The sequence below is a fragment of the Cylas formicarius genome, unplaced genomic scaffold (genome assembly GCF_029955315.1).
Source record: "Cylas formicarius isolate icCylForm1 unplaced genomic scaffold, icCylForm1.1 PGA_scaffold_2__14_contigs__length_35257938, whole genome shotgun sequence".
Taxonomy (NCBI): Eukaryota; Metazoa; Arthropoda; class Insecta; order Coleoptera; family Brentidae; genus Cylas; species Cylas formicarius.
The window spans coordinates 23853265-23880658 of NW_026844319.1; the positions used below are offsets into that span (position 1 = coordinate 23853265).

General features: G+C 37.1%; 3 protein-coding genes across 9 annotated transcripts in view; all 3 read left to right on the forward strand.

The window, feature by feature from the left end:
* Positions 1 to 25980, forward strand: part of LOC132698839 (uncharacterized) — a 29297-nt gene extending 3317 nt beyond the window's left edge. The window contains exons 1-10 of one of the 6 annotated variants that reach the window (XM_060665173.1): positions 12433 to 13250; positions 16869 to 17368; positions 20148 to 20604; positions 20806 to 21110; positions 22106 to 22271; positions 22328 to 22567; positions 22629 to 22838; positions 23805 to 23873; positions 23931 to 24125; positions 25364 to 25980. In XM_060665173.1, coding sequence (XP_060521156.1) covers positions 16977 to 17368; positions 20148 to 20604; positions 20806 to 21110; positions 22106 to 22271; positions 22328 to 22567; positions 22629 to 22838; positions 23805 to 23873; positions 23931 to 24125; positions 25364 to 25405 — 2076 coding nt within the window. In that variant the 5' untranslated portion in view covers positions 12433 to 13250; positions 16869 to 16976 and the 3' untranslated portion in view covers positions 25406 to 25980. Of the gene's footprint in view, positions 1 to 12432; positions 13251 to 16868; positions 17369 to 17404; positions 19291 to 20147; positions 20605 to 20805; positions 21111 to 22105; positions 22272 to 22327; positions 22568 to 22628; positions 22839 to 23804; positions 23874 to 23930; positions 24126 to 25363 lie in introns of those variants that run through there. The other 5 variants (XM_060665172.1, XM_060665174.1, XM_060665175.1 and 2 more) reach the window with 5 other exon arrangements.
* LOC132697954 (uncharacterized) lies at positions 1360 to 7589 on the forward strand. The gene is made up of 3 exons (XM_060663745.1): positions 1360 to 2110; positions 4643 to 5233; positions 7378 to 7589. The coding sequence occupies exons 1-3, from the start codon at positions 1891 to 1893 to the stop codon at positions 7587 to 7589; spliced, it is 1023 nt and encodes a 340-aa protein (XP_060519728.1). The 5' UTR covers positions 1360 to 1890.
* A 142-nt stretch (positions 25981 to 26122) lies between the features above and the next one.
* LOC132698841 (vesicle transport protein GOT1B) lies at positions 26123 to 27292 on the forward strand. Of its 2 annotated transcripts, none has more exons than XM_060665178.1 (5): positions 26123 to 26416; positions 26477 to 26568; positions 26628 to 26806; positions 26859 to 26940; positions 27024 to 27292. In XM_060665178.1, exons 1-5 carry the CDS (start codon positions 26392 to 26394, stop codon positions 27069 to 27071), a joined length of 426 nt encoding a protein of 141 aa, XP_060521161.1. In that variant the 5' UTR covers positions 26123 to 26391; the 3' UTR covers positions 27072 to 27292. The 2 variants fall into 2 exon arrangements, with proteins under 2 accessions (XP_060521161.1, XP_060521162.1); XM_060665179.1 differs by having other exon boundaries at positions 26124 to 26416; positions 27020 to 27292.
* Positions 27293 to 27394: the final 102 nt, after the last annotated feature.

Sequence of the window (27394 nt, forward strand, 5' to 3'; positions counted from 1 at the left end):
CAACCTAGTACGGTGTACAGTACCTACATATTCTGTCAAGTATGAAGAATACGTCAACTGTTTTTAATGTACTGGGCAAAAATAATTGGTAAGAAACCACATTTTATCTAAGTAATTTGGGTTAAATTTTAATATTATGAGTTCAGAAAGTTACAGTTTATACATTTCCAATTATTAACGAATAACCCGGTAACTATATATTGGGTTGTTCGGAAAGTCATTTCGTTTTTTTTGGGGAACATGAAAGACAGTTTTCGTATAATGAATAAATATTTTATTAAATTATATATTGGCCATTCTGGTCCAACACCTTTTGCCATCTTTCTGGCAGTAACATAATTCCCCTCTCATAAAAGTTTTGGTCCTTGCTGGCAAAAAACTGGTTCAGGTGGTTTTTGACATCTTCATTTGAGGTAAAGGTTTTGCCATCCAAAAAATTTTGCAGGGACCGGAACAAATAGTAGTCGGAAGGCGCCAGATCTGGAGAATATCGTGGATGTTGCAGTACGTCCCATTCAAGCTGTAAAAGTATTTGGCGAGTGACCAAACTTGTGTGAGGTCTCGCATTATCCTGGTGGAACACTACACCCTTCCTGTTGATTAATTCGGGCCTCTTCTCTTTAAGTGAATCATTCAATTTGTCCAGTTGATGACAATAGACTTCTGAATTAATGGTTGTATTGTCCGGCAAAAGCTCAAAAAAAAAACGATTCCTTTGACATCCCACCAAACGGAGAGCACCACCTTTTTTTGGTGAATGTTGGCTTTTGACACGCTTTGAGCCGGTTCATCTTTTCTGCTCCATGACCTCTTGCGTTTAACATTGTTGCATACAACCCATTTTTCGTCCCCAGTAATAATCCGCTTAAAAAATGGATCATTTTCTTGACGTTTGAGGAGCGAATCACACACGTCAATGCGACGTTAAGCCCATGCCTTTCAAATGGCCATAAACAGTCGAATTCGACAAATTTAATCTCTCACCGATCTCTCGTGTGGTTATTCGCCGATTTGCATCAACTAATGCCTTTATCGCATCTTTGTCAGCTTCGACCGGCCTTCCAGACCGTCCGCAAAATTGCCGGATCGCAATTTTGCAAACCAGTTCTGGCACTGGCGTACTGTTAACACGCCTTCTCCATACACATCCGTCAATTTTTTTCTCGCTTGGACAGCATTTTTACCTTTTCTGAAGTAAAAAAGTAAAATCTGACGAAAATGCTGCTTATTGCTCTCCATATTTCAAAGGGCACCAACCAAAAACTACTGCGTAGAATTAATAGAACTTTTTCACACACAAGCCTTGCAATATCAGCTCTCAAGACATATAATGGTTATGCGGCTTAAGTGTGAAGTTGGTTTCGAAAAAACGTAATTAAGTCCTCTGACGGGAAAAAACGAAATGACTTTCCGAACAACCTTATATTTTCATGAGTCTAATTGATTATGAAATTTACAGTCTAGTTAGATTGCAAGCTGCATCTTTGCTTGAGAGCCAAGTGTGTGTGATAATTAGACATTGCTTTGTCCATGACTGATTTTTTGTTATATAAAGTTTAAGTCATTTTTATTTGAATTTTGTTGTGGCATTGCTTAGTCTAAACCGATGACTTATTCAAAAGATGATTCCAATCTTTGGAAACATTATTAGAACCCAAAATTTTCAAAATAGAAAACACAACGTTCGAGAATTGTAGCACTTTTGAGCTAACCTGTATAATATCGAAATCATTTTAAAAAGTATTTTACTGTTATAGTCAAGTGACTTTTTAAAGTATATATAAAAAGTAACCCCTTACAAAACAAACGGAAACCAGAAACCACAGCCAAACGGACGGTATAGAAAATACTTAGAAGATTTCTTCGAGGACGTATTGCTACAACAGGAGGATGCCTCAGTGCTTTGTCGAAACTTGCGGAAACTATTATGGGAAAACTCGAGGAAACTCGAAAATTATCTACCACATGTTGCCCGCCGATGCCGCAATGGCAGCAAAATGGATCCGGACGTGCGGGAAACCTAACGGCGTCGCAAACTCTTACGTCAGGGTGTGCAGCGAGCACTTTTCCGAAAAGTGTTACCAGCGCGATCTTCAGCACGAGCTTCTAGGTCAGGGACATACATACAGGGTGGCGCAGTAGGGTGACAAAACACTACATCCCCTTATCAGTGTATTTAAAGTATAACCAACCCTTGACTAAAATGTCCGAAGTGGTTCGCTGAAATCTCAGAGGGACACTTTGCGCACGTCTGTTTTAATGGATGTGGCATAAAATTAAAGCAGAAAGATTTTCAATTATACAGTGTGTTTCATGAAAGCTTGTAATTCCAAAAATATTCTTTCAAAGAAACTTCCACAGACTACTGACTTTTTACAAAACTTCTGGATTCCGCCTGCGTCGGTTTTTGCTGAGTCGAACTTGCTGACGTTTCGCCAATCATCCTGTTGGCTTCTTCAGAGCTTGATTCTTTTACCCTGTACCTGCTTATATATTGTTTGAGGGGGCCAGAGCTAACTATGACTAAAGATGACTTATTCCCATATTAGTGACAGGTAGAGACCTGAGTCGCGGTTAAGATTGTTAGGTTGTTCATAGCTTTCTATAGACTCTCGGATTTTTCGTTGGTAGAAGAACTGATTACATTCAAGAATTTTAGTTTTATCGAATAAAATTTTATGTCCGGTTTCATGAATTTGTTCGGCAACAGCTGATGAGTTTATTTGTCTGAGTGGTCCTTCCTTACATTCAAAACATCACTGGCCACATATCGAAAGTTCTAAAGAAGTATAACGTCAAAACCAGATTTACCACCGGATGAAAAATATCAACGAGATTCAAAGAACACGAAAGAGCCTTAAGACTAAGATAAATAAAGTCATTAGCTGTTGCCGAACACACTCATGAAACCGCACATAAAATTTTATTCGATAAAACTAAAATTCTTGCATAGAAATCTATAAACAACCTAACAAACTAACCAACGAAAAATCCGAGCGTCTATAGAAATCTATAAACAACCTAACTATCTTAACCGCGACTCTATCTGTCACCAATATGGGAATCACTCATCCGAGACGATGTTTATGCCTCTCATTTAGCTCCACCCCCCTCAAACAATATATAAGCAGGTACAGAGTAAAATACGAGTCAGTTTCAGTCAAGCTCTGAAGAAGCCAACATGATGATTGGCAAAACGTCAGCAAGTTCGACTCAGCAAAAACCGGAGGAATCCAGAAGTTTTGTAAAAAGGAAAAATATTCATTTTTAAATTGATTGACGTTACCAACTTATGAGAAAAATAGAAAATATTAAAAAAAAAACATGTTTTGCCATAATCTACTGTATCTTTTAATCTTGGCAAAAAGCTTCTGTATTATTGAGGTTCCTCACTAGGCTTCTTAGTAATTTTGTTGTTTGGGTTGGCAAAATTCAAAAGCATGGTGTCTAATAAACATTTCGTTGGAAGAATCGCAAAATACAAAAAAAATTGAAAATATATGTAATTGAATTTAAAAAATATATGTATTTGCCCTCTAATTTTATTGACACTTATGAATACATTTTTTCGAAATAACATGTAGAAGATGCACTATTGCGACACTATTGCGCCACCCTGTATATCTGTATAGACGAGGCGACAAGTCATTTAGAAAAATGCCTTAGATCTATCACGTAGCAATGATTGCATGGGTTAAAGTAATTCTAGTTCTAAAGTAGTTTACTGCGGTAATAATTCCAATAATTGTTATCATTGTTTGCAAGAAGCAATAAATTTGTAATGTGCCCCGCGTTTAGAATGTGATTTATATCTTGGCTTCGGAAACCATAACAGCTTGTCGGGTCTTCATGAGATACATGTCGAAGGGATCAGTATATGTGCTGTGCTGCGGTCACGTACTAGTTTTGGTCGCGTAGTAGAGGGTGTTAAGAATGAATTATGATGACGGTGCATTCTTATTAGTGGGTATGTTATGAACTGACTTTAAAGGATGCTCTCATTTGTTCTTCATGTATCGACCATTTTAAAAGGAAGTAAAATATTAAGCTTTGTAAAAAAAGTTGTAGCATCCCTTGTTTGATCACCTCACTATAGAAATCACATTCGAGCGATTTAAAACGTCACAGCCTAAACATCAAAAATATCTTTGGTTTAAGCGCGACGATCTATGAAGCGCTTTCATATAGGTTTTGAACTGATTCTGAATGAAGACAGACTGACAATTGTCTAAGTGACGCTCCTAAGTTACTCCTTCACTGACTTTACATCTTCTTTAAGCTAGATTCCTTTGCATAGAGCATGTAACATCTATAACCTAGTTTAAGATAAATATCAAATTTTCAACCTATTCTTTCTGCAATGAAACTTTACTTAGCAAACTTTTTGTTGAATTTGTAATTATTTTGCTATTTTCCTATTGATTGTATTTCTGAAAATTTTCTGATTTTTCCACTCAATAAGTGTTAAGTGATGAGCATGTGGTAACGAAACGGCCGTAAATGAAACAATACGACAATTTATGTGACATTCGTATGTCCCGTACCTTGTATATTAAAATAACCGAAAACTAAGCAAAACTAGTGCGGTCCGCACATCAGCGGTGTCGTATGATCCACTGCAACGCTTTTCACGCCATGATAGGTCTGCCTCTGAGGAGAAAACTGAAAGCTGGAGCGGTTCCGGACAAAAACCTTCCTCCGAAGAGGCCGCCCAAACCGAAAGATCTTCATGGCGATGTTTCAACGAAACCCGATGATTTTCAAGCGACAGCTACGTCGACTCCGGTCAAGGAGTACCGCAACAAAATCTACGAAAACTTTAAAATGCGCGGAAAAATCACGGACGACGTCCTCAGAGAGAAGGATAGTGCTGTCCCTAAACTTAACAACAAAATGAATCGGCTACCGATGCGGTCCAGTATTCGCATCGCTAAGAAAAAATCGATAGAGTCGCTTAGCGACAGCTTCACCGAGAAGGTGAACAGTAAAGTGACGAAGGAGAACAAGCCGGAAAAATTTACTGACAAGCTCAAATTTATGGCGAAGCTGCAGCTGAGATTCGAACGGAACGAGCATTTTCCGGTAACGCTACCCAAGTACAACATGGAGCTGTCGCTGCGCAAGATGGCGGACGGTCACAGGTACGTACCAATTGCGTCAAACTTCTCGCGGTCTTATTGCGAGATTACGACAAAGAAAAAGAAACTTCGAACGAATCTCGCCATGCCACAGAGTCACATTTCCGCACCTTTCCTTTGGAGTTCTTTTTTTTTTGTTTTTAGAAAAAAACTTAATAAAGTAATTATACCGCCTGACCAGCGACGTACTTATTCTCAAGAAATGTCTGGTATAACCTCAAAAGCGTAATAATTTTTTAAATGCTTCGGGAATCTTATCATATGGTAATATGCGTGATGAGACTAGGATCTGATGCTCATATTGCTCTGCGCTCAAGTAAATTTTAACCGATTCAAAATCAACCAGTTTTTCGGTAAAAAATAATTATTTTAAACCGTCGGTAGTACAAAAAGTTTATAGAACGGTGTACAGAAAGAAGTTCTTGTCATTAAATTTGTCGAAGATTTGGATAGTTTTTGGAAATACCTCTTTCTATATTGAAGGTTATCGGTTTACAATAAGGTCGTAAGGACAACATATGACACTAATGGCCTCGTTGAGAATACGTGTATTAAATTACTTTATAAAATATTATAAAAATAATAAATACTAAAATTGATTTGACTTGTTGGGAATGTTTAACGATAATTCATTATTTTTTAGTCGCGTTTGGCCTAATGGCCTTATTAAGTGCTGGTATTATATACCTAATACATTAGAAGGAATAAACCATCAAATTTGGCAATCATGTGTAAGTTGATTTATCCTTCCAAATTTAGTTACAAAAAAATCAGGGTTTGCCATTTTTCTTACATCAAAAACAGAACAATTGAAACTACTAATCGACGTGTATTTCATATGATAACAAATTTTTAATTAATACAAATTTACGATAAATAAGAGTAGTAATTTCGATTGTTTGGAATTTCTCGTTATAAATTAATTAAACACTTTCCTTATTTATACAATTTCGCCATTAATAAATCGATTCAAAAGGTCCAAAAACTAAAGACGGGAGAACTGAAATGTTTCATTTTCATGTTGGGTTTCATGTTTTCCTGCGTTTTTTTTTTTTTGAATTTAAGTTAGATTAGCACTGTTTTTCAAAAAAGCTCTTCTTCACCATCTATTTTCTGCCATTCGTCAAACATGCCCATACCAGTTGTCTTGTTTCACTTCGTTCAGTTGTTGTATGTGTTTCTATTTGATTGTCGTCTTCTGGTATGTGTTCTAACCAGATATGCCACATGATCTTCTGAGAAAATCTATCAGCATCTATTTTCCTCCTCGTTGATTCCTTTAGCTGACAACATTCTGCTCCATATGTCATTATTGGTTCTACGATTGCTCTATATATTGTCAATTTTGTTTTTAGAGATATTTGATTGGACCAAAGTAAAGGATTCAATACTCGTACACTCCTCTGTCCCTGTTGTACTCTACGTTATATGTCTTGTACAGATGAGCCTTTGTTAGATATAATACTACCAAGGTATTTATGCTCTTTACATTGATTAACCTGTCTTAACCACAAGTCGGGATCTTTATCTTGTTTACCTATTCTTAAGTATTCTGTTTTGGACATGTTAATTTTCATTCCCGCTAGATTATATTCTTGTAGATTCCTTAACATAAAATCTATATGCTCTTCGCCATTGGCAAAGAATAATGTTGACAAGAAGTGGTCGCCATCCTTAATTCCCATACCTGAGCATTTTTGTTTTCATTTTTGTAGTATTTCTTGTATAAAAATTGTAAACAAGAGAGGAGAAAGCAACATCCCTGTTCTCCAGTTCAATACGCTTCTTCAGTATCCGACCACACAACCTTCCTACCGAACTAGTGACACTAATCTTCTCAAGAAACGGAGCCTTTTAAGGCACAAGATTAAAACTTTTTACTGTAGAAAACTTGAAATTGAAATCACACTGTATAGTTTTTGGTCAAAATTTTTTATTGTCGTAATCACAGAAATGTAAATGTTACTGCTTTATTTATTAACGTTTCATAGTTCTATACTTGTTAATAAAATAAATAAAATGTTTAAAATACTTTTTATATACAGTGTAGACCAGGTTTTTTGGTTGGAAACTATTGACTAATTAAAATAAAATAAATAAATAAATGCACGCTAAAATTAATTTTGGGCTATCAAAACGAACGAAATAATGTAAGAGGCTTGAATCACTCTACCCCATTGGATCGGTCATCATAAGAGAGGTTAAGACCCCCACGTACGTCGTGCGCTGTGCTTTTAAGGTTGCGGAACGTCCGCCGAGTTAATTAACGTCGATATTTCTGGGCATCATCTCCATCGAGCGTCGGGAAGCCTTGAACCCCCGGTGTCTATGTGGCACGAGGCCAACGGAACGCGGCGCTGCTGCGACCTCTACGTGACTTTCGCGGACCGTGGACCGAGTTGGCTTTGGGATTTTTTTCGTCTCGTCTGTTTCGTTTATTTGTCGCCGTGAAAATTTCGATTTTTCGAAGCCTGCAGGGCCCTTTTCTCATTCGTCAGTCATTAGCACGTCCATAGAACAATTGAATCTGTGAGATGCAAAATCCGCTCCAAATTTCCTTTTTCGTAGACTGAAATTTTAAAATTTTTCTATATTCCCGTTTATATAGAATAAAATTAAAACTGAAAGAGATAATTGAATTCCAAATATTTATGTAATATATTTCGACAAAAAGTCAAACAACCAGCTTAATTTTTTTTATAAAATCGCAACTTGGAGTTGGTCTCTCCCACATACGGTATTTTTGACAATAGGACATGGATTCATTAATTTTTAATTAACATTGTATTTTTCAACACATCCAAGACTATCTATCTGTCTTATTCTGGTCTGTCTTAGTCCGCAGATAACCATTTTTTTCCTTTCTTTTCATTAGTATCAATTTTCTTCATACCTACACATGTGCTTCCCACTCAAAAAGTAGTATACGTAATTGCAAAAGTTTAAACTTTGCTATTGTATTTATTTTTCATTCATAAACTTAATAATTCGCTCATGAATCATACTTTAATTACCGCATATATAAATCATGTACCATCAACAACTCATCTGAAATATCGTCGTCTATGCATGACTTTTCGTTTTTCTTTTTTTTAAATAATTTTCTTCTTTTTAATATAAAGTCTTTCGCTTCAATCATTTTCTCGATCCTTTCTTTTTCTTCCTTACTTTAGATGATGATCCCAATTTGATGTAGATGATTCGCTTAATTTGGCGAAAGTTTCTGAAACTCGCACTTCATCAAGAACCATAAAATAAATATTTGCCACAATTGCGATTAAAAATTTCAAGGCTGAATCACGTGAAATTTTGTTTTAATCGTCAAATATTTCTTCTTGTTGCGCCGTCCCATTACGAAGGTTGGCGATCCATATAGCTAAACGAATTGTGGAAACTGATGTTCCGAAAATATCATTTGACGAACATCCAAACCATCTTCGCATGTCTTTCATCTTCTTCCGATAGATGATATGTCCAAAGTATTGGGTTTTTCTTATTTTTATAGTTGTTAAAGGTTCTTTTTCTTTGTTCATCCTTGTTAGTGCTTCCGTGTTTCTTCTTTCCGTACCTAGGGAATACAAAGAAGACGCCTGTATATATACATTTCGAAAGCCTCGCCTTTTTTCGAAGCAAGGATCAAGGGTCCAACACTCACAGCACAGAAAACACATTCTCATTCTGAGTTCCAGAGTAATTCTAGTTTTATGGAAGAATGTGTTCATATTTATATATGTCATGCGGGCCTGTGCAATTCTGGAGCTTACCTCTTTCCTTGGATCCCACTTTTCATTTAAGTTGATACCCAAATATTTAAATGTGGATACCCCTTCTATGACATTCTCTCCAACTTTAAGATGTTCGTGGGTAGCAGTTTCCTTTTTTGTTATTAACACCCATTTAGTCTTCCTTACATTCATTGTCAATCTAGACTCTGACATACGACTCTATCAATTAGGTTTTGCAAATCTTTAATGTTAATGCATAATTTTCAGTTCTTGTTTTATCGTCATCCATTGTGGTTCGATGTTTCCATTCGTTTTATCTGTTTGGTCCTTAAATCTAACTGACCTTCTATTTGCATTTTTCTTTTGGGATCTTTTAGTTTCTTTATATCGATAGGGTTTGTTATTTGTTGTCTAATCTATGCATTGGAAACTTCATCAGTACAGGGTTATGATCCGAACCTGCATCCGCTCCCGGGTATGTTTCTACTGCTTTTACGAATTTCTTCATATCCTTTTTAACAAGTATGATATCTTTCTGGATTCTGGTTCTATCGCCAGGTGTCTGGGTGGGACTTTGAAGAATGTGTTGCTGATGATGAGATTATTTTCTGCACAAAATTGAACGAGTCCTTTGTCCAAGGCCGTATTGTCCGACTATTTCATTATCCGTCCCCGATCCAACTTTAGAGTTAAAATCACCCATAACAACAGTCACTTTACCCTTTTTCACAAGTTTCGTTATCTCTTCTAGTTTGTCGTAGAAACTTTCTATTTCTTCTTCTGAGCTATCGCATGTTGGAGCATAAACCTGAATTACGTTCATTGTTCTATAGATTGTTCTTAATAGCGACATCATTATTCTGTCACTGCAAGGTATAAAGTTGTTTAGCGATTTATTGATCAAGGATGACAGTATAACAGCAACTCCATGCCTATGTTATGACCCTCCCGAGTAGGATATTTGTCCTTTAAGTCTTTTGTTGGCCAGTGTCAATCCATCTGATTTCGCTTAGACCGCGGATCTCCATACGTTGCCTTTTTTTTTCAACATTGACGTTTCATGTAGTTGTTTCCATGGTAGCCGACGGGGATATTCTTAGCAACCTCTCCTCATTTAAAGGGTGCCCCGGACTGAGGGCCGTGTTTATATTTTCGTCAGCCATAGAGATTGTTTGGAATTATTAATACAGTAGTTTTCCGTTTGCTTTCTGTATCGCAGAATCATAGCCGATGTAATCAAAATTTGATAGTCGCCTATGGGTGTCTAGTATCAAATCCTTAGGGAAATCATTTTTCGATGGTCTTGATGTGGTATTGACGTAGCTGCTTCCCAATGTCAAGGAGTTTGGGATATGTGAGGATATTATGATTCGAGGGATAGGATAAGGGTAAGTGACCTGCTCCTTCCTGTGGGGGGGAAGGTAGACGGTAACAGTGGCTCGCATAGGGCAGGATTGCCAATTCCTGAAGTAGCCTATCTCTTACCTGGTTCGTAATAAAGTGCTACTCGCTACCCCTGTTAAATATTTACATACCTAAAATTCAGAGAAAATTAAGAACTGTATAAAATACAATATATTTTGATCCAAATTGTAGCATATTACTGACTATAGTAAATCATAGCATAAGTAAAATAATTAAATTTTTATACACAAGTTTCTTGTTTTTGGGTTTTGGGAGTCGTTAAATCAGAATGTATCTACGCGTTTTCATCAAGGTTCATGCAAAAGAATAAGTGAGTTTAACTATTAAGAATCAGGGAACTGATTATAGTTATATTCTGTAAACTTTGACATTTGCTTTAAGACATAAATGAATTGCAAAGTCTACGGATCCCCTAAATCGCAAAAGATGCAATGATTGCGTCGTTGATTGAGGTGTCGAAGTATGCAATTTGTTTTACGCCCATCCGTCGTCCAACAACTCTCGCGAAACAAAAATGAAATGGCCATTTAAATCTACCGTAGTGATCGCAAAAGCCGGTTAGAGGGGGTTGAGATTAATTCTTGGCACGTGGCCATCGGGTGAGGGTCGCCCGGGCGCAAAGGAGAGGGGTGCGAAATAGTCCGGACATGAGGGGAGGAAGGTCGGAACCATGAGGGATGATATTGATCGCGTGTTACAGCAATTGGCGCCGATCAAAAGCTGCGATCGTAAAATAGTTTCGTGTATGAGTCACTTGATGATCACAGCATGGTCTGACGTAGGGACTGCATATGACGCCACCCTTTTTCCATCGCCGTCCGTCGTTGGAGTTGATACTTTCCGAGTCGTTCAATGCTAATAAACACAGTTCTCATTACAAAATTTATAATTTACAAAATTTATAATTATTTGTATATATATATATATATATATATATATATATATATATATATATATATATATATATATATATATATATATATATATGATGACACTATATTCCGGGATATCATCCGTTCGCTCGTTGAACTCCGACTGGAATCCTGCATCCGACTGGAATCCTGCAAATCTTGCATCCGACTGGAATCCTGCAGACGTTTCGCCAAAATCTCACTTGGCATCTTCAATGCTCGCGCTCCGAAAACACTTCGAACACTCGGAGCGCGAGCATTGAAGATGCCAAGTGAGATTTTGGCGAAACGTCTGCAGGATTCCAGTCGGATGCAAGATTTGCAGGATTCCAGTCGGATGCAGGATTCCAGTCGGAGTTCAACGAGCGAACGGATGATATCCCGGAATATAGTGTCATCACATTTTTCCATCCGTGAATCAATACGTGAGAATATATATATATATATATATATATATATATATATATATATATATATATATATATATATATATATATATATATATATATAATTATATAATATTTGTATAGTTCACATTTACACAATTTTGAAATTGTTACGGAGAATAATTCAATATGTGAAACATACATTAATTTAACTTTGTTGTATATTGAAAAAGTAGTTTTTTTTGAGTTTGAGTTTTTTTGATAATACATTTAAAACACCTAAAAGGAATTGACTTATAGAACAGGAAAATAGGGTATTAGTACTTAAAATATTTACTTATTACACAGAAGGGAAAATATTTTTCATATATTTTTCCTATTCATTTATATTTTTAAGCAAGTACTAGTACGTGACTTTACGGGAACGACACAAAACTAAGGACGTTTTTTGCTTTAATTTCTTATATCTTGCTGAATTGTCTAATTTGCATCTCGTATTCTTTCTCGGATATTTTTTAATTCGCGTATTCAATACAGAGATATAATAATATTGTTAAACAACGTTTTTCAAGATTATTTTCTAACATCATGAAATGATAATATATAACTATTTCTTCTAGTAAAAACACAACGCAGGTAACTAAAACCACCGTATGCCGATTTAATAGGAACCTATGTTTTCTTAAGTTCGCTACAAGTAGCCTTGAAAAAAACGTTAGGTTAGTGTCGGCGTCTAAGAACGAAACCCTCCCAAGGTGGTTCGGTATACAAGACCCCCTCCCTGCCCACCTTACCCAACCAAACCCATCGTCGAGGTGGTGGTGGGCAAAAGAGGAAACTGCCGCAAGCCTCTCGGCGGACTCAGCTGCCGCGTAGCCGACGCTTCCACCCTTTGGATCGATCGGGCCCGGCGCCCCACGTAGACGACGGTCGACCGCGCCCGTGACGTCAGCGGTGCTCAAGTCGACGACGACGCCGAGGGACGCGCGAAAGAGCGAGAGAGGGAGACGGATGGCTCGCACACCACACACACACAGACCGTCGTCGCTCGCGTTCAGTCTGATTCATTCTCTTCCTTTGGTCGTCATATTATTATCCACGTACACGGTCTGTGACATTGAGAAGAGAACAATACAGAACCGTGACGGTACCCGGTACCGCGTTTCGTTCCGTAATCTCCACGGATACCGTCGAACATTTTTTTACGGTGGTTGTTTAAGGTGGTGCGCGTCGGACCGAAGGGTTTAACATCTGCAGACCCCTCAAAAGCGCGTGTGAGTGACGAGTGCGCGTGCGCAGTGATCGTTTTTGGCGAGCGAGGTTGAAAAACAAAACGCCTCGGTGCTTCGGGGTTTCGCACTAGTCTTCGAGTCTTTCGGGCCACCTGTTTGGTAACTTGTTTCACATAAGTCGTCCCAATTCCTCCTACGTCGTTGCGATTTCGCGTCTTCTTTTTTTTTTTTTTGTTAAGTTCAAAATTTTGAATACACTAATGGAACAATCGGATAAAGATAAATCTTGCTTTGTCAGGACAACCTACTGCTGCGACGTAATTCATAAAACTGTGGTTTCTTATTCTGGAGTTACTTGGATGGACTTTATAACCTCGAAATTGCTTACTTCAACTGATGATTTTAAAAAAAAGTCATGGACCAGTATATAAGGGTGAGATTGTAATCCGCTGTTCTACTTATTGTCAAGGTTATACTGACTATAGTTGAGTTTTGAAAATGCATCGCGTAAACGTTATCAATAAGATTTGTTTACTATCATATCACGTCATTAGATGTTTATTTTTGTGTGCATTATTTTAAAAAACGGGTTTAAAATTGAACCAGGATGGAGAGTTCGCAAAGACACCAAACATGGCGTCATTAGATGTTTGCTTTTATTATTGCATTCGTTGTCGTGAAAAATAATATCTATTAAAACGGGTTTAAAATTAAGCCAGCGTAGGCAGTGGGTTAAGACAAAATTATTGGTGTGTAGTGAGTGGAGTTGAATCACGAAGTTTTTTTTAAATATTTTGCAAACTAATATCTATTAAAACAGGTCAAAAATTGAATTATGAATTATGAACAGCTTTCAGAAAATAAAACCAAATAAAATGTTCGTTTTGGATTCCCCTCTTATCACACAAACGTAGATCAACGTTCACTTATTAAAGTGTGGGCCTTAAAACGAATCAAAGATTCACCCTTTAAAGGTCTGATTCAGAGAGACTCTTCGGCGTCAACATTTTTAAAATTTTATACCGTCTATCGTCCATTTCCCTTGCCTTTCAACCAAACAAAGGGAAGGGAGGGTTTCGCCCGCTTCAATTTCCTTTTTCCATTTCGGTTGCACAAATACGGAAAACGCTTATCGATACGCCGAAAGAATACGCGTTACCCAAGGTCAACGTAATAGTTTTCGGATAAAACGAGTGATATCGCGCGTGACTTTGCCCCGACCTTTGTACTAAAAGTGCACCTTATTAACCGGCCGCAAAAACCTTGCAATTGATAACGCACGGGAAAATAGTTGCGACACTAAAAATACACCTTTATTTAAACTGACTGACTCCGGGAACTAGCAGATATAATTCTGGTGTCGGAACACCTCCGGTTTCTGGGTACACCGGCGTTTTCAGCCGTGACCTCGTTCGCTTGTATACCTACTTTTAGGATCAATGACTAAAAATAAAAACGTAATGTTTCACGACTTATCTTATCGCGTCGCACCTATGATTCGCCAACCATGGTAATCAACAAAGCGTAGATACTGCCCGAGTGGCACCTCACCATCCAAAAGTGGTACACAAGATTTCACACAACCATAAGATTTCACGAAAAATTTCAAGGTATACACAAAGATTTCAGAGATTTCCTAATGACTTGAAGAACTTTATTGATTTACAAATTTAAAAATGCACTAATTTTAACCGTTGTTCAAAAAATGATTGTCAGTGTTAAATTAATTAATAAAAAAATAAACTAATATATACTCCGTAAACTTTCACAACGGATCATAAAAATTATATTTTTCATATTCTTTTCAACAATCTGTCCCTTAATCCTTTTCTTTCTCTTGAGGTTTAGGAAAGTAATTAACTGCTGAAATGAAAAATGCGAATAAATAAAAAATAGCACGTGGTGCGTATATGTTAAAGATTTTAGTTTTCTTACGTGCACCTTTATTGCTACTAGTAATATGGAGGCATAATGCTGATAATACAGGAACGTTGAATGAATTATGAAATTTTTTTGAGAAGCTCCATTCAGCATGCGCACGCGCGAGACTTGGAATCGTTTTTAACCAATGACCTTGCGGCATTCAAGAACCAACGTGGTCATTAATAAGTATGAATGCGGAATTTTTACGGAAGAATTTTCTCAAAATATGGTTAGATCGCAGGCAAAAAAGAGTTAAGTGTGTAGATATCGCTGTTTAGTCAGAATGTGCAAAAAATTATCAAATCACATACAGGGTGTCTTACTCCGAAACGTTGACATCATATAGTACCTAACTATAATTAACATAAATTTAAAAATTTTGGGTTAATTGATAATCAATAGCTCCATCCGCGTGATATATTTTTGATACGACGACAACTTCCTTTTGTACCGGAAATCAGTGCCGACACTTTCTTTTTGTAATATAACTTTAATTGTGCAATTTTCATGGAAAATGAATATTTTTAACACCGTTAGTTTAGTTTAGTTGATTTAGATGAATTTCAATTAAAGCCAAATGGAAAAACCCGCCGGAAAGAATTTTAAATCATTTATTTTAAGTCCCAATTAAATTTCCCACCAAAAAAGTGCTTTTAATTAGATGCTTATGTATTCTTAACAGCACTTCTGGTTATATATTGGCATTTTTTTAGTTTGGTTAGTTTCATTTGTTTGTTATTTCAAGTGCCTCAATTAATGTAAAGTGTTCAAAGAAAACACAGCACAGCGAACGTCTTTCTTGTAGAGTGGGAAAGCTGCTTCCTCAAGCGTCCTACCTATTATATCCTCTTAGATAAGCTCATTCTTTATACAGAAATCTGCTTCTAAAGAAACTTCTTGACTTCTTCGTGCGTAGAGTCATTATATACCAGACCTATACGTATGGTACCTACTCGAATTCAACGACCTTCTAGGTTCTTTCGTCATTAAACCCGAAACTGGAGCGAAAATTCCTTATCTCCCCGTTCGACCGACATAAATAACGAACACGAGGTCATGATAGGACGACACTATAATTTTTTAAACAAACACAAACAACACCTATTATTAAAATGTAGACGTCGCTGTGCGTACTAATCGGCATTGTGTAGCAGTGAATGAATCTTCAACAATGGCGTCGTTAAACGATTACTTCCTAATGGTAATTACGTGACACCCGGTCATTTATCATCGCGATATAAAAATTCGTGACCTCTTTGGTGTACCTTTTTGATGATATAAAGCAAGCCCCGGTTATGGGCTTCATTCGTTTCCTCAACTTAGGTCCAGAATGTCATTATCAACAGTCAGTTCTATTTGTATAGATCCAAATTAACCATAACAAGGTACGAGAATGTAGGTTTGCTTTGGCTACTATCCCAATCAACATTCGAACCTACAATCCTATCTTACAGTCCGAGGTTCAAGTCGCTTGCTTCTACATCTTCCTCTTCTGATATTTATAATATTGAGAATAAAAAAAAACTGTGAGCAATCATTAGGCATTTTACTCAACCATAATTGTCAAACACTTATCATCAGCAATACCTAGATATTCCGTGTTGGATCCTCAATCCAATGTTCCATACCTGTGGCTTCATCTATTTTTGCTTTACGCTCTACTAGCGGGATCATCTGGGTAACTTCTAAACTCTTAGATTACTATTGAGTCAGTTACATGGGATAAAAGTTATGAATTTAGATGCATGATGCTACCAAAATTGGTAGTAATGAACTAAGAAATGTTTTACGAAAACCAAATCCCTTGCTTGTGGCAGGCATCGAAAATGAGTTTCTTCGGAATCCATTTGTTTTGTCTGCATGGTGTCCCAATTTTGAACTACTGCTATCGACATTAACATTTGAAATGAACCTTACACGTTTTGTATAACTTCCTTTTTGAAAAGTTGGAAACGACTGTACTGCAAGGGAATATTAAACATAAAGAATTTGGTTTTCCTAGAATATTTGTTAGTTCACCTTATGGGGTCATTAGCAACTATTTATGGCTCTTGTATTGTTCGACCTATTCATTTTGGCATGCGCTTCAAATTTAACATCTCTCAAATGAAAATTGATTACAATTTAGATATTTAGACCGTTCCTCACGCATCAACCAGAAAACTTAAAAGACATTTATAACTACCGAATTGTAAGAAACCGACACTAAAGTCAGGCGTCGTTCGATGACATCAAAATGCCGCAGTGCGCGATCGCAGGGTGCAACAGCACCCATCGCAAGACCAAGGGCGGTTCCGTGCGGTACCATCGCTTCCCTGGCGATTCCCGGACTCGCACCAAGTGGCTCGAGGCGTGCGGAAAACCGTTAAACAATTGCGCAACCGCGAGGATTTGCTCGCGTCACTTCAGTGGTTCGAGTTACGAACGCGACGTTCAACACGAACTCCTGGGACTACCTACCAGGTGCAGGCTGAAGCGTGGGGCGGTGCCCGACCAGAATCTGCCCGACGACTTCCTCAAGGAGGAAGTGGAGGCGCCGGAGAGCGCCATCGCCGTGTTGCTCGCCGTCGGTCTAGTGCCCGTGGCCTCGGAGGGCGAAGAAGGGGTGGTTGGAGGGCTTCCGCAGGAGTAAGTTGGATAAAGTTGATGAAGGTGTTTCCAGAAATATTAAAACGTTTATTTTTTGATTTTACTTTTTTGACAAAAGTTTATTAAAAGATATTGGAATTTAGTTCTGCTTTATCTTGTATAATGACATCGTCTTCTTTCCTTCACTCTTGCGGAAATATTAAAACGTTTGGTTTTTGATTTTACTTTTTTTTACAAAAGTTTATTGGAATATAGGGGAATTTAGTAGAGTTTTATCTTGTATAATGACGTCCTCTTAATTATTTCCTTCACTCCTGCAGAAATATTAAAACGTTTGGTTTTTGATTTTACTTTTTTTAAGTTTAAGTTTATTAGAATAGATAGGAATTTAGTTGAGTTTTATCTATTATAATGACGTCCTCCTCTTTTTCGTTCACTTTACTGACCTATAGCTTCTACTGGTTCCTTTTCTCTGGCACACACTTGATCCAAATCGGATGCAAATTTGGGATGTTCCTTCAAACAACTCCGACGTTGTATCATCTGTCATCTAAAAATTTTCTTCTTGCGCTTGCTGTGCATCGTCTATCCCTTCCAACGTGAGCGTGTGTGGTTCGTTACTTTTGCCTGCAGGTCCGTGACCTCCCTCGTTCGAGGCTGCGGCGTTGTCAGTTGTGCGGCACTTGCGGCACATTTTAGGAAAACGATATTCCTGAATAAATGTCGCCTAAAGCACGGGAGGCGCAAGTTTAATACCAAATTGCAAGAAATTTTACATACAAAATTAGTAATTAATTGCGTTTTTTTTTTTAAAGTTATAGGTTTATAAAGTCAAAATTACGAAATAAGTGCAAATAAAATAAAGACATTTAATTCCAACTTTTATTATCATTCTGTGAATGAACAATTTGATTTAGAAAAAATGTATTTTAGTGTAACCCAAATTAGCCTTAAGTATATAGCTTTATTTTATTTATAGTTTTGGGATTATGGGTTTTCGTTATAGACCCACGCCCAAGTAAACAAAAATAATCAAACACGTTTTGCTCGAAAAATTTCCATCGCGTCCGCCAACAAAAAATTGCCAATTAAAAGATACAAGCAGTTTTGTAAGCAATTTTAATTTGATTAAGTAAAATGCACGGAGAAGTTGTCTCGTGTCGTACAATAAAGTTTGTTTGTCTATACTTTGTCTTATGGTCTGTGACTTTTGCAACGGATCTATTCCATTCTGTGCTGCAACTTACGAACACGAACAATGTCATCTAATTAATATTATGAAATTAATATACTATACCATAAATACTAGCGGAATAGTTGCCAGTTGCAATCCTAAAAGTTATTTCTGTAGATATAACATGTACGGAATCTATATAGGCACCTGAAAAAACCATACGTAAAACCAGCAAACAACTGCTGACTGCAACTTTTACTGAATTAGAAGTTTTCGTTCAAAATATCTGGAATCGTAGCGTGTGCGCGCTGGAAGAAGCGATTTTATCATCGAGGACGTGGCAACGTCTACCGTCCGCCCGACCTATTTCCGCGACGAGACCAATGGCGGTGCACATCGCGACGACCGTCGCGAAGGCGCCCGTTCTCCTCTCCCGCCGTGCGTGCATAATATTGAAAGTATTCACGCGACGCACACGGCACAAACGTCGAAACACACGCAGCGCAAAGTGCAACCCGCGTATGTACGCGTGCGACACGCGAGCACGTACAAAGTTCCGTGCAATTTTCTTCGCTCCAAACAGAAACCGACGACCATTTATTATTCAGCGAAAACTTTGGCGGAAGTGAGGAGTTTGTTTTGTTTGTTTGGGATGTCTTCGGGGGAGTCTGTTTCGGTAAAGATGCCTCGACGCATTTCGCGCGTTTACGTGACGTCACCGCTTCTGCTGCGATTAGTGAACCCATGCTTAGGCAACCGCTGATTATATTGATCGATATTGGTAAAGGTAAATACGGCTGCGGGAAGTTCGAAGCTATTGTTTTTCCTAAACATACTGATTATACGTTTCCTATTTTATTGTTAATTACGGTTGCCAAAAAAAAAATCGATTATAAGAAGCATGGATCTAGGTTTTTTTCGATCGAGCTGTGGCAATTAGGTCACGGCTCTGAAACTTCTGACACGGCTAGAACAGTATTTTTTTATTATTTAAAAGAGTTGCACAACGACGGTCTGCGATGTCGAAGGTTATTCTTATTCGGTGCTGATGACCTTAAAGCTTTGCGCGACTGTTGGTTCGAATATATTACACAAATTGTGTGAAAGGCCGCAACTTTTATCAGTTGCGTTATTATTATTACTATACCAGGTGTGCACAATTTGATTGCGCATGGTTGGAATAAATTATTTCGTTAACCAACGGCTTGAAACTTTTTTTGCGCATATAGCTACTAGATAGCTAGGCCCTGCGCATTCTTCGAATAGAAACCACCATGAACAAAATTTTGAGAAACAAACAAAAGAACACAATATTGTGTGCTCCCAACCAACAAAACCGTTAAATGTTTAAAAAAATTACTAAGGGTGTCAAGATCGCTGTTTAGAAAGGAAATGGCGCAAAGTACGGGTTAGTGTCTGAAATTTAGGGGCACGTGCAGAAAATCATTGAAGCATCAATTGTTACTGCCATCATCTATTAGCTACACAGGTTTTTCGACAAATTTTTTAACGTTATCGTTCAAAAAAATACGTTAACGCTCCCAGGTACTCGATAAATCGAAGTAGGTTTTAGTCCAACAAAAACCAGCGCGGACCAATCGCGACGTCGTTTCCCCCGTCCTCAAAGCTTCTTTATTTTTCCAGCCTTAATAAAATGCAGATCATGGAAGACGTGCGGGAGGGGTGCGACGTTGTTCATCCTCCGTCTCCTGGTCACGCCGATGATCGCGGCGTCGACGAATCTCAAGCCGTTAAAAAGGAAAATATCAACCAGAACGGCACGAATAGCAGTGAAAACGAAGAGGAGCGCTGCAAGGAGACCGTGGTGAAAGAGGAAACGATCGATAAATCTGACGGAGAATGCGAGGATAAAAATAAAGATACCACCCCGGTATCGGAGAACCACAAGCGTAAACTGGACGAAGATGATACGCCGTTGAAACGACTAAAGAGCGAGATCCAGGAGAATTTCGCTTCCAGAGACAAGATCTTCAACGACTTCATCGAAATCACGCAGTCCAACAATTTGGAGCAGATTACCGTGCTGAGCGAACAAACGCTAAGCGAAATTAAGGCCTTGAACGAGATGGCAAAGGAAAAGGTAAATATTATACCGATCGGAGAACGACAAAAATCATTTTGACACCCCTACCCTGAGAAAAAAAAAGAGGTTATTTTTTATTTTCTTGTTCCTTGTTGCGGGCTTTCCGGCGCCCCAGAAATTTTGATTCAGCACATTGGCAGATCTTCTACCTACTGCCTTCAAAGTAGTCAACCGCTTGACTATGCCTTTGTTTATTAGGAGCGTGAATGGAACCATCTGATCCATTTGAAGAAACTCAAAGAGGAGCTCTTGATCAGGTTGCAACGCAAGAGGCAAGTGATAGTGTTGAACGACACGAATCTAGGGGATATCGCCTTGGATGGTCTCAGTCAACAGAGCGTGCTCAAATCGAATCAGAAAACGAACATCCTTCGATCCAGCCTGGACAAGCCCGTCCAGAAGGGCAATTTTCCCAAGTCTCAGTTCGACATCAACAGCGCGTTAGACTTCAGACAAAAACAAAGGCCAATTCTTGACGTACAGTCCATCATAGCGGACTACAGGTAAAATCTTGTAACCATGGTCCCCACTAAAACGTAATGGTTTTAAAGCTTATTTGAATTTCTTTTCTCTATTACCAAATTTCTGATAGTTTTAGAAATACAGATTTTGATATAACAGAAATATGCAAAATTCTCGAAAAAAATAAATGCAAAAATATGACTTTCTTTTTATAAAAATCTAATGAAGTGATACCTGAATAGTATGGTGAAACTCGTATCCCGATATCGTGTCCTTAGTCAAATATGTCGAAGAAAGGAATTTTAGTTCGTCGTAAAATTCTAAAAAAGGCGGTCATTATGCCTCTACAAGTTTTCTTTTTGACTTTTTTGTATCAAGAATGTCATTAAAATTATAAAATTGAGTTTTGAAAAAAGCTAAATGGGTCGCAACAAATACGAGTGTTTTGTTTTGAAAAACACGTGTATAGTTCACAGACTTTTGTTTGTTTAAAAAAACATCTAATGTGTCGAATGTGTTACACAAAGAATTCTTGAATAATGTCTAGCTTCAAAAAACAACTTTTAGGCATATTACGTTGATTTCAAAGGAAAATCTCTTTTAAAATTTGGTTACGCCCTCAGGCGACCATCTTGGAAATCTGAAAATATGTTCTAGGCTCTTCTTTTGTTTTGAATTTAGTAATACAATTTTTTTTACCGCAAATCTCGAACTTGGTTTTTTATATTCGCTTACAAAATGGTGCAAAGGCCGTTTTTAGCATATCTAAAAAACAAAAACTGAAGGAAACAATGCAATATTTAAAAAATCGAATTGGATGATTTCTCAGAAATTTTCAATAGAGTAAAAAAAATTTGTAAATCATGTATTTCCGAAATTAGCAGAAATAAACGTCGAAAAGGACGTTTGAAACGCTTAAAAACTAACGTTTGTTTAATTTAACTGCCTTATGAATTGATTGCTTTAGTCTCCAATGGGTGAAATAATGACAGGACTTATCAGGTTAGGCTCAATAGTTATTTGCCATTATTTACAGGCAGAAGCATCCAGAATCGGTGCCGAGAAGAGGTAGGAGAATAAGACATCCTCAGTGTGATGGCAAAACTAGTATTTTGGGATTTTCAGGTGGAAATTACAGTGTCAATCAGAAAGTATCGGACGCGCCTAACGATATGGGACTGTTGCTCAATACAATAAACGGGGTAAGTCGGAAACGATGACAATAAACAAAGCATACAGACAGGAACTGGCTTTACAGAGCCGTGAAAACTCGAGGTCCTCGCAACCGGACCCAACTTTCGGTCAGGACGTCACCTCGTTCAAAGACATTCTGGTGCAGTTTGCAAAGTTGTCGCAAAACGAGAAAAACGAGCTGCAAATGCATTTGCAGCACGTCAGCAGACCGCCACCGCCGTATCCGGAGGTGACGGTCCATCCCGTCAGCACCACCAACACCGTCGCCCCGACGAATTCCCTACTGCACGGAATTTTGACAAATGTATGCGCGAGTTGCATCCATCTTCAAACTTTCTTTTTCTTTGAACCCCTGTTTTATATAGACGGCCACCAAGCAACACCATCAAAACAACGGTAGTTCAAATGTCCCGAACGGCAACAGCAAAACTTCATTTAGTCCTACGCTTGCGCGCCTGCTCACAGCACCGGAACGCTGCGGAAGCAATCATATGATCTCGACCCCCACCATCAGCACGGGCGGTTTATTGCAGGGCAGCAACATGTCAATATCGGAGATCTTGTCGACGAGCAAGGCGAGTAAAATACTTTTAACTAGTCCTGTACAAGACACATTATAGCAAGTCAAAAGAATATAAGTATAAAAAAAATGAACATAAACAGAAATATATATAACAAAATAATATAATAACTTAGGCCTTGGAATAGTGATAAAATAATTTCTAAAGCATTAACAGTATTTTTTATTTGGGTATGGTACGTGTGTATTTATAATATAAAAATGAAAAATTGATATCGAATAAAAAAAAGCTGTATTACCTCTTTATGTTTGTGCATGTTGTGGCAAAAGGGTTCTTTTTGATTCGTTCCTGTCAACGTAGAATTTGATTATCACTGAACCATGAACTAGAACTTAAACGGTATAGGAAGGCCAAATAGCGGCAAAAAGCAAAAATTTCTTCTCTGCTTTCGTTTACATAAAATAATAATATTATTGTAACTTGTAATGTAACGTATTGATAGTGTATTTTCGGAATCGCCATGTCTTTTGTTTGCGGATGATTTGAAGATATTCAGGAGGGTTGGATCGCGTAAGCATGCTCTGCTGTCGTATTAGCTTTAGTCATTCGAAGAGTATGGTTCACTAGCATTAAAAGCTTGGGTGTTTTTTGGATTCTAAACTAAGTTTTGGTTAGTTTTGCGGAAGTGGTAAACAAGTCTACGCGAGACCTTGGGGCAGCTTACTCCACATTGCTTTAAACTCCTCTATATCTCTTTGGTTTGCTCTAGACTGCAGTATGCATCTGTTCTATGGTCTCCATATTATGCCTGCCATATAGATAACACGAAGCCTTTCGGAAAGTAATCTTTAGATCTTTGACCCTTTTGTCGGCAGCCTCCGCTCATTTAATTCTAATGTGTTCCCTAAATACACTTTTTTAATATCCATTTTTAATCATTACCAAAAATTGGTAAAATTTTAGGTATATCTTTCCAATAAAAGTAGCGGCATATAAAATTACTAAATTATCAAATTTCAGGCAAGAAACGAGATAACAATAACACCCGTGAGCGGCCAATATGAGTCCTCATCAAAAGAGGAATCTATTGTAAGTATTGGACAAAGTTGAGCTCCAATAAAGTATATTCTCAATGTGTGGGTATAGGTCGAAGAAGAATGCGAGGAAGGAGTTGACCGATTGGTCATCGACGAAAGTTCCGAAGTGTTAAGCTGTCGAAAGGACGACACTAGCTCAGACGCAGGCGACGACGTTCCCCAATGCCAGGGTTGTAATCAGAAGGCCGCCCAATTCGTGTGCGCCGGATGCGGAAATCAATGGTATTGCAGTCGGGATTGCCAGGTAATGAATGATATTAGGTATTACAATTATTTAATGATTGCTACCACCATGCCTTTTTCAAATACGAAATATGATAATATTCGGGCACCTATGTATATATACAGGTAGTAATAGATTTTTAATTAATAGAATTTTAATTAATAGAATTAATAGAATTTTAATTAATACATTTAAATTTAACAATGGAGATGCATCCAATTGGATATTAAGTAATAGATTCGAATATCTCATTTTATTAATCTCTATAGCTTCAAATAAATTTAGTTTTTTGCTTTTGGATTGACTATGTAAAATATCAAAATTATCGTCAAACTTGTGAATTTAAATGAATGGCATAGAATCCAACATTTTTTTTATAGGAACTTTTATGATCGTTAATGCGATTCTTAAATATATTTTACCTGTTTGTCGGATATAAATTTTGGGATTTGATCCATATTTTTGAGTTTTTTGTAATTTGGTTTGATTGTTCTTAAAAAATATCCTATGGTGTTTTCAGTTTAAAAAGCAATCTTAAGACCAAATTTATATAAATGTTTCGTAATTTTCTTGCTAGGTTGTCGTATGTATTTTATTTTATCAATTTTGGGTTCGGTCTTTAATATGGATAGATATTTGACACTGCTTTTTAGTTATAATCTTAACTGTCAAAGAGGAGTTGTAACCATTGTCAAAAACTATTTGTGTTATAATATTTACTTCTTTTTCAAAATTTTTTGTGAAAAGTGGTATATTAATTAGTCAGTCTAAATATATTAAGTATCTTGAGTTATTGTGTCCGTGTGAGGGTTTATGGAAAAATTTAATTTTTTCTGTAGCTTAATTATAGTTAAGTTTAGGGAGTGATCTAGTTTCGTCTCCATGGTAAATAGTATGCGTTTATGTAAGGAGTTAATATAATTCAAAAAGGACTGCAGTTGTCTTTCCGTCCCAGTGATAGATTCTGAACGTCAAATGAAACTAGAATTGTCTTTAACCTTGTTAATTATTTCGAACGAATTTTTGATAACATATCTAGGTGTAAAAGCAATATGATATTTTAAAATTTTTATTAATCTTGTTGAGAATTTAACTGATGGTGCTGTTACCAAAGAAACTACAGACTTTATTGCCATATCCTGTTTGTATAATTTAATTAAAGAATACAACTTTGGAAGTTGGCAATTCATGATTGGTATTTTTTCCTGTCATTAGGTATTATTTCTTTGCTAATATAATTTTTGGAAATTTTGCTTCAGGTGGCCGCATGGGACGAACATTCGGAAGTGTGTTCGGGATAGTCTCGTACAATGTTGTCGTTAAAAATGCGTACCTGGCAACAAGGAGCCTTCAACTATAATAGTTTGCATTGACTTGCTTTCAAAACCAAAGAAATCCAAAGTTATTTGAGGTCGTAGCCGCCTCCCCCACCATTTGTCTTCCACATAGCTTCTGGCGCTCCTCGTTTTCCCAAAGAAGAAAAGGGTTCTGGAAGTCAATCGAAGAGAATCGCTGATCGATCTGCGAGGTGTTACTACAAACAAAAACTATGATATGCCGAATTTTGTCAAGTCTCCTTATTACTTTTTATTAATACTAGTCAGTATTTAAGTTAGGATAAACAATGTTGGTTTAACTGTATGTGCAAGTGCCATTGTATGTTCTTTGTAAAAATATTTTTGCGCGGGATGGAACCATTAAGCCATATTTTCTTCAAAAACTGTTTAGTTAGCTGGATAATATATCTTATTCCAACTCGCGCAAATTACATAGTATGGGATAGTATTTAGCCTAAGATTTACCGTTTTTGTAAGATAAATTTCTGTGATATCTGCTTATGGATAAATGCTGAAATAAAGCCAGTATCTTTTGTATTCTGAATAGTAGTTTGCTTTTTCCTTAAGTCACACAAATGTCATCAATGGTTCTGACATAAGTTCAATGCAATATTTATCGCATCGACTCGTGGGCAATGATTGGTCTATGGTCAATGGTAGTTGTCTTTGGTCTATGCCTGAACCATACAGATAAATAAAAGAATATCACAGATCACAGAACGCTAAACAATTGAGTAGTAATTCAATGGAATATAGTAAATAAAGACTTTTTGTTCCATTTTATGATATAGGATATTACAAACCGCCAGGGAGACGCATAAGTTTAAATTCTGATAGCTATAAGTTAAGTCAAAATGGGCCCAACTAATTAATTCTGACGTGGAAGTTATGTGAGGTTAAATTTTGGCTCAAATCAGAAATTTTTTACCATTAAATTACTTGCTTAAATAATGTTTGAATTAACAGATACCCAAAGTAAGTCATTTTCATTTTTGGCACAAGCTAGTTTTATTTTTTATGTCGTTTTATTTGCAGAAATTGGTGTGGGATTGGCTGGTTTTGGGGTTTTCTTCCTATTTCTGGGAATGTTGCTGCTTTTTGACAAAAGCTTGTTGGCGTTAGGCAACGTGAGTATGCTTTCCGTCAGGCACGTATTTTGATAAATGTTTGATTCATATATTGATAGATATTATTTATATCGGGGCTTGCCACAGTTATTGGAGGCAAACGAACATTTTTCTTTTTCTTCCAACGACACAAAGTGAAAGGCAGCTTAGCGTTCTTTGGGGGTATCTTTGTAGTCCTAGCGGGGTGGCCATTGATCGGAATGATCATTGAATGTTATGGATTTGCTCTATTGTTTAGGTAATCATGTGTTATACAAAAATGTACTAGAAATTATAGAATTTTTTTACAGTGGCTTTTTCCCTGTGGCTATAAACTTTTTAAGGAGAGTGCCTTTATTAGGTACATTACTCAATTTACCAGGAATAAGTAGAGTAAGTATTATCTGTGGTAAACTTAAATATTAATGTAATTGACCTGTATATCATTGAATTGGCGCTTTTCACTTTCCAGATAGTTGATAAATTGGCTGGAGACTCCAACCGAACGACAGTATGAACACTAATGACATTTTTTTTGTGGTACAAAGTATGTAGAAACACCTGTAAAACAAACAAATTTTACATGTATTTTGTTACATCTTTCTGGGATTGTTTAGCATAATTCACTGTTATGAATTTTGTAAATATTGGCCATAACTCTTACTTATTCTTAAGCTCATTTTTTCACATACATTGAATCATACACCACATAGAATTTCAAAAATAAATGTCCTTTGTTATAAAATTATTTCATTGCACTTTATTTTTGAGTTCTGCAATTCGAACGGAATGATTCACATCGTAAAAAGAATCAAAACTTTATGGTTTACAACATTTTGCATATTGG